Consider the following 7,657-nt stretch of genomic DNA (forward strand, 5'->3'; position numbering starts at 1 on the left):
ATAAAAGAGAAATCAATCATCCAGGTAGGATCTATGTGTAGTACAAGCCATAAATGCTACAGAGGTTGTTTGTAAACTCCTCAGTCCTGGGTGGTAGGAACCGTCATTTTCACAGAGGAGGAAAGTGAGTCTCAGAGGAGCTACTTTGCATGTCTGGTGGTAAAGATCAGGTTCAGACTGAGGTCCAATGGGCCCCAAAGTGCTTGCCTTTGGACCATACCCTCTCCTCGTGTATATACCAGATTTGCTTCCTTCCTTCAAGACTAGGACTTGGCAAGCGAGGAGCATCCGAGTATTTCTCAGACTTGGATCGAGACACACAATAGGCCTGAGCCTCTCTTAGTGCTGAAGCTTTGATATCCTGCTTTAGACTTCCCTGGAGCATTAGCAGGCTATTTACCTCCAGAGGAAGAACAGGTTGTTGACTCAGTCATGTCCTATAGGCACATCTTAAATCCCAGTTGCCTGAGGAAGCATTTCTGTCTGATGTACTTGCACCTCACTAAGGGCCAGATGGCATACTCTCTGGGACTTGCACAGAATAAGCCTTCAATAAAAGCCTGATTACTAGTACTGACTCATGCTTGTGGAAGCATACACAATGAGGTCCACGAAAAGAACACCTCATAAGGTAGGCTCTACCTGTCTACAATGTGCAGCTTCAATTTGCTTCTCTTCAGAACATTCTACAGCTGGTATTTTTGAGGTTGGTATTTCTTGATAGAGACAAATTAAGTAGCTATTTGTGTTGCATGTAGAATCCAATGGACGTGCACTGTATTAAACTTTCCATAGAAAATTCAGGCACGAAAAAACGTCTGGAAACTACTATCGTCATGTTTTGACTATGGATGACTAATAATCTGAAAAGAATGAGTTGCTATCGTGTTTGTAGATGTGAAAGTAGCAAAGAGTGTAATGATAAGGCTAGAAAAGCTCATAAATGTTATATTGCCTTAATAGGTGTAGAGAGCTCAGAACCAAGGATTTCACATCTGTGTTTTGGAAAACACACATTAGGAGGGATGACAAGAATGTGGAATCTAGGGCATAATGGCCAGGGTAGAGAAGGGCGGGTACCCACAGTGGGTGAAGAAAGGCTGCAGCAATAGACAAAAAGGAATTCAGGAAGAAGGAGCATAATGTTTGCTTTCAAAGACAGCACTTAAAGGAATAAGAGATTAGATTCACTGTGTATCGCTCCAGCAACTGAACAGTAGGCCAATGGGTAGAAGAAAATGTTGATTCAGTACAAGATGGGACTTTCTAAAAAATGAATCTCTCCTAGAATGGACTGGCCAGCAGGGCAGCAGGGCAGCAAGCTTCTTGTCTGATTATAGCCAAGAAAAGGTGGGCTGGCCCATTTACAGAGAGAGATAGCGAAGAGGAAGTTCACGCACCTGAGAGTTGACTCTAAAGTTGGTTATCATCCCAGTCAACCATTGTATGGGGCACATTATTTACGTTATACTGTTACCAGGTTGAAAACAAATCACTTGCCAAAAAGACATCCTGTTTCGCCTTGTTATACAACTAGCAGAGGGCCAGACTCCTGTCTTCCCAAACTTCAATTCTTATCAATTCAAGATTCAGAAAGTGATTAGGTGATGGGGACGCCCATATTATTTAAATCATTACCACAGAGATTATACTTTTTTGAAGAAGAAAGAGTGATGGTTTGTACTGACACATGTGAACACACGAAGAAATAGAAGTTATTTTTATTATTGACACATTTTAAAAACTTTGTTCTCTAAAAGCAAACCACGTCTCCATAATTGTGCAGTTTAGCAGAAGAATGACAGAGAAGCTTCAGCTTCAGGGTAGCAGATTTAAAAAATACAATCCACGCCTCCTTTTTTTCTGAGTTCCGCAATTTGCTGTGCCATATTCACACTGTATCACTTACATTCATCTTTACATTCATCATGCTTACCAGTAGATAGCCAAAAAGGCTCGCCAAGTTGGACCAGCTTCAAGATATGTTTCCATGCTGGGGTGCTTCATGCACTTGGCAGAAGCAAGCTGCAAGTGGGGTTCCATTGATTACATTAAGCTATAAACATGTCCTGACCTAACAAGATACTCAACGCGACAATCCCATAGGTTACCAAGCATCATAAACATCTGTTAACACAGGCGCCAGAGAGAGCCCAGAGAAGCCATCTAGTATCCATGTTTAAGTGGTTTATGATGAGGAGTCTGTTGTTTAAAAATTAATAATAAAAAACACAGCCCCAAACTCTGCCTAGAACAAATATTTGCAAGGCCAAGTTATGCTCGGTTTGAAAAAGAAAAAAATACACGTGTGTCGTCACTTTGTCATTGCATTTATAGACCTTCATTTCACACCTTTGCCCATTAAGTGTTGGCTTTCCATGGCATTCAGGAGACCGAAGCTATAATTTCACTGTGATATATTTACTCGGAAAGAAAAGCTGAATGTTGACTCACCAACTTTCCTTAGGCCAATGTGAAGCAAAAAGTTTACAAGGATGGAAGAAGGAGATGAGGGATGGGACATGCTTACACTACAAATGATGTCCTCCAAGGGTCTCTGGGCTAAAACACATCTTTCCAGCTCCATCAAAAGTCCATCTGAAGGGGAGCCATAAATAACTGGAAACCTCTTGGTATTTAATCTGGGATAACTGAGCTTTGCTTTTCTTAAAATTTGGAAACAGAATCCCCAAATCACAGAAAAGATGGATGCAACAACCCTGTCTGCTAAATCATTTTATTTTGTTTCTATCCAGCATTTTAATTTCTGGAAATGTTTCAATACTAGTTATCTTCAAGGTCTTTCCCTTGACAAGGAAAAGGACTTTCAGGGTGACCCAGGTGGAAACTAGCCTAGAACACCAGTTGCTCAGGGCACAGAGCTGCCACAACATCTGCCAGGAAAGGTGAGTGCCTTCCCAGGCACAGACGCCAGGGAGTCTAACAGTAGACACTCCAAAAATCATCTAGTCTCTGGACTATGGACAGCAGCACCCCGGGAATCTCAGATCTGCAGCTCCGACTTGGGTCCGGGTCTACAGGATTCTGTACCCATACATACACGCATCTCCCAGAACCCTCCACCCCCTCACACAGGTCTCTTGAGAGTTCCAGAAACCTCCACCTCCAGCCCTCTGCTCCTCAAAGGCAATAAATAGGTTTAGAATTTTAAAGTCCGTGGCACTTAAATCCTATGCAGGAACTCCTGCGACTTCCCAACTCGCAGGCCTCCTGTTGCCTTTCCCTGTCCCTTCCAAGGTCTCCAGGCGGCACAAACAGGCGGGCGGCACCTCTCTGGTCCCCTCCGCCACCCCTGAACACCCTACTGGCTCCGGTGCCGACACGCCTCCCCAGGAGCACACACGCGCACACGTACACCCATNTAACCTTGAACACATTAAAGAATGAATTTATATTTTTACACATACACATACACAAAAATGAATTTCACATGGACATAAAGAACTAAATATGAAAAGCAAATTTTAATCTGCCATTAGAAGAAAATATAGCTGCAAATCTTTATCTGTTTTGGATAGAGAAGGGTTTTTAAAAATATGATCCAAAAGCAAAAATGAAAAATGTAAAATTTGACTATATCAGAGTTAATCCTTTGATATAATTAATAGTCCTACAAACAAAGTGAAAAGGTGATCATTAGACTCAAAGGAAAAAATATTTTTAATGTGTACAACAGATAAAAGGTCAGTATCTAGAGTATATCAAAGCACATTTTAAAAAGAAAAAAGACTACCAAAAGAAAAATGGGGTAAAGACAAGAACAGACAATTCACAGAAGAAAACATTCAAAGAAGCAATAATAATAAAAAAAAACACATTAAGAAGATATACAACTTTATTAGTATTCAGAGAAAAACAAAGTAAAAAGCAAAAATGAGGTTCTGCTATTTGCCCATCAGATCAGTGAAATATGTTTTATTGGATAAGATCAAGTAGTGACAAAGCAAGGAAGTTTTTATTAAGCTACTGGGAGCTTAAATTAGTACAGCCAAGTAAAAGGATGATGTTAAAGAATTTAGTAAAATAGGAAAGGCATATGACTTGTGACCTAGTAATCCTCTGACTATTTACATAAATCCTAGTGACATTCTTGTATGTATAAAAGAAGACACGTATAAGGATATTAATTACAGGATTGTTTATAGTACTGAACATTTAAAACAATGTATCTGTGGTGACCAGAAAAGGCTCTAGCAGTACTCTCTGAACCCACCAGTGCCTTCATACTCAGATCAGTTTTCCCACACGCTGTTCTCAGCCAGTGATTGAACACAGAAGAGATACAAAGGCAGGTCCATTCCTAAGAAATGTAAGCCTTATCTTCAGGTGACTTGGACTCAAGAACTCTCTATGAGCCTTGCTGAAACACTCCTAGAAGTGCAGCTGAGTCTCATATTTCCTTCCTTCCTTTTCTTCTTCACAGCGGCCAGAACCACACCCCAGCCTGATGGCTCTCCCAGCCTCCTAGGTCTACTTATGCATTGTCTCTCACAGGCCATTCCCTCAGTAAATCTGTTGTATGACTAATCCCGTCTTGGCATCTGCCTCTTGGGGATTCTTGACTAACAAGTGATGCCAGGAGTGGTCCAACAACACAGGCTACACAAGCGTTAAGATGCCATGGCACTTCATAGTGGTCCAACTGCTACAGATTTCCCTGAGGGTGACCTGGGAAAACCTCAGAGTGGAGGGAAATACCTGTACAGGTGCAATGACTCAGAAATGTAAAAGATGTTGGTGGTGATGAAGGTGCTTAAAAAGACAGAGGAGCTGGATAGTTACTACTACTGGGTTGTCAGAAAAGTCATGACATATTTTTTCTACGTTTTTCGTCGCAAAAATGCATCATGACTTTTCCGACAACCCAATAAATTGTACTGATGTCTTGAAGAGTGATGAGAAACTTAGATCCATTAACAAGAAATTATACGTTAACTGTGAAGACCAGAAAACCTCACTGGTAGCTGAAAAAGAGGACTATATTTACTACAATGGGGTTTCTGACATGGTTGAGCAGTAAACAATTGGTAGTAATAGAGTTCCAGAGATGTTTGAATGCTCAGCCAAGACAGAACTTTTACACAATAGACTCCTAATGGGAAAACCTGGGGCCCTCAAATATTGGATGTGGACATCTGGGTGAATGCCCCTGAGGATGCTGGCTCTGAAGATTCCTCTGAACCTGCCCAGCTTACAGAGGTACCACATTCCCTAAGAGCCGGCACTTGTCTGGTGCTGCAAAATACTGCAGAGGTCCCTCTCCCACAAGGCAACAGGTGCCCACCCCTAGAAATTCTCCCCACCTCCTCTCCTGGCTGCTAGGGCAATAATTTCCCCTCGCTGGGTAAGTGCTGGATCTGAAAAGGGAGAGAAAACTTTATACACAGAAGGAGCTTCAAGAATTAGCTAGGCTGTATTGTCAAGAGTCACTGGAGTACTTCTGGGATTGGATTTTTAGGGTGCATGATCAAGGGGTCAGAATGTAAGACTGGATAAGCAAGAATTTATTGATTTACGATCAGTTTCTCAAGACAGAATTTGTCAACACGGCAAGGTCTCAGGGGATACGGCAAACTCACTGTGAAGGTGATTCTTAGAGGTCTAAAAGGAGCAATGGCCAGCGGCTAACAGAGTTGAAATGCCTGAACTGCCCTGCAGACAACAGAGGAAGGGATGAAGAGGCTACAGAACCGTGGGCATACCAGAATGGATATATTATTTAAGGCTAGAAAAGCCAGCAGAGATTGTGTTCCACGAGAGCCCAAAGGACACACCATCCACCAAGGCCCTTAAAAATCCACTAGTGGGAAGGACGCCAGCCAGTATCACCCAACATAATGGTCGTCATTCTCCTTTGCAGGCCAATATTGATAGTAACGAGGGTGGTCACCAAGCCAGGCTCGTTAATATCATGGGGATGTTAGGCCTGAAAGTGATAAAAGCCTATTGGCAGTGCTTAACTGATTGGANCACCCCCACCCTGGGTTATATATAAAGCACTCGCCCCCAAACAGACTTCCCCACGCACCCGCAAGTGGGTGACCCTGCCCGTCCTCCTCCTCGCGCCGCGAGCACCATCTCCCCACACACGTCGCTACCCCACTCACCGCAGCCCTCGTGCCTCCAGCAGTTCTGTCAAAACTTTGAGCCTGGTTGATTTCATAACCACGAGTATGTCCAGGGCTGGGGGAACTCGGCTCGCCAGGATTTCCACCCACCCCAGCTCATGGGGACCTGTGGCCGTGACTCTAGTGACCCCAGCTCCGCAAGTGCCAAGACAAGGCTCCAGCCACAAAGGGCGGTGCGATTCGGGAGGGGCGCGCGGTGTAGACGCGCACAGCCGGACCACCTCCCTCTCCTCCGGCCCGGCAGCCTGGGACCGACCTCTCCCCGCTCAGCAGCGGCAGCTTCAGTGTTTCTGCTCCAGCCCGACTGATGATGTCAAACAGAAACACTCGCAAAACTTTTACTACAAAACTACCTTCGGAGGAAGCCCCTCCAGGCACCGCAAACACGAGTGGGAGGAAGCTGCAGCGTAAGCTGGTTCTCCCGTCGCCCCCAATTCCTGGCCGTCCCCCATCAACTTACACACACACACACACACACACACACACACACACACACACACACACACACACACCCACAGCGTGGATCGGGTTACAACAACCCACCAGCAGAAAACAACTTCGCGAGGAGGAGGGGAGCCCAGACAACCCCCGAGTCACCCGGGGAAATAATTATCTGTGTAAATACACAAGACAGGTCCCATTTTCATAAACAACTGGCGTCCCAGGGTCCACTCCCAGGCGCCCTGGGAGTACCCCGACTCCCGGAACCCCCGCCTCCAGTACCTTCGAGCCGATCCTCCGGGTTGAGAGCGCGGGTTCGCGGGCGCATTGGGCCGAGGGCGCGGGAGCCTTCGGCCCGCGTGGCCGCAGACCGGGATCCCCGCCGCCGCCCGGGCTCAGCAGCAGCCGCCGCCGCCGCCGCCGCCGCCACCGCCGCTGCAGCCGCCGCCGCTGCCTAGACCGCCTCCTCTTCCCATGGCTGCGCCCAGCTTGGCAGCTCCAGGGCTGTCAGGCTTGGGGAGGAGGAGGGGGCGGGGTGAAACGGGAAGGGAGGATGGGACGGGAGGGGTGGGAAACGGCGGCCGCGGTTCACCAGAGGTCACGCCGGGCCTGGCCCGCCGCCCCCGGGACCAGGGCTGCCGAAGAGAGAGGAAGCGGGAGTTCAGGGCGGCCGGTTCGAGACCCGCTGCGGAGGCGCCGAGTGCCGTCCGGGCCACGCATTCCGAGGAGCTGGGATGAAGCGTTTCCCGGCGAGGAGTTGGAGTTGGTGCGTGTCACTCTCCTCTGAGCTGGGCAGCTCCTCCTAGAGGAAAATATTGGTAGTTGCAGGACACTTCCTTCCTCTCCGCCCACCCCTGTTCCCAAAAAGAAGGCAGGACCTAAAAGAGCCTAAATGCAGTCAACAAATTCAAAAGAACGCTTACAGAAAAGTTAGTTACCGCAGGAATGGGTAGAAAAACCAGCAACATAGCTTGGAAAGCGTGATTAGTCAACCAAACATTGCCTCCGTCCACCTGCAACCAATTTCCAAACTCCTGCTCACTGGGGCGCCTTGAAAAGAAAAGATA

At 46.4% G+C, this 7,657-nt stretch overlaps 1 protein-coding gene across 4 annotated transcripts in view; it reads right to left on the minus strand.

The window, feature by feature from the left end:
- GHR (growth hormone receptor) overlaps positions 1-7,008 on the minus strand; it is a 234,468-nt gene extending 227,460 nt beyond the window's left edge. For 2 of the 4 annotated variants that reach the window (XM_019630530.1, XM_019630525.1), the window contains exon 1: positions 6,873-7,008. In XM_019630530.1, the coding sequence (XP_019486075.1) occupies positions 6,873-6,918 (46 nt within the window). In that variant the 5' untranslated portion in view covers positions 6,919-7,008. Of the gene's footprint in view, positions 1-6,049; positions 6,069-6,128; positions 6,456-6,872 lie in introns of those variants that run through there. The other 2 variants (XM_019630528.1, XM_019630529.1) reach the window with 2 other exon arrangements.
- Positions 7,009-7,657: the final 649 nt, after the last annotated feature.

Source organism: Hipposideros armiger, unplaced genomic scaffold (assembly GCF_001890085.2).
Source record: "Hipposideros armiger isolate ML-2016 unplaced genomic scaffold, ASM189008v1 scaffold_920, whole genome shotgun sequence".
Lineage (NCBI taxonomy): Eukaryota > Metazoa > Chordata > Mammalia > Chiroptera > Hipposideridae > Hipposideros > Hipposideros armiger.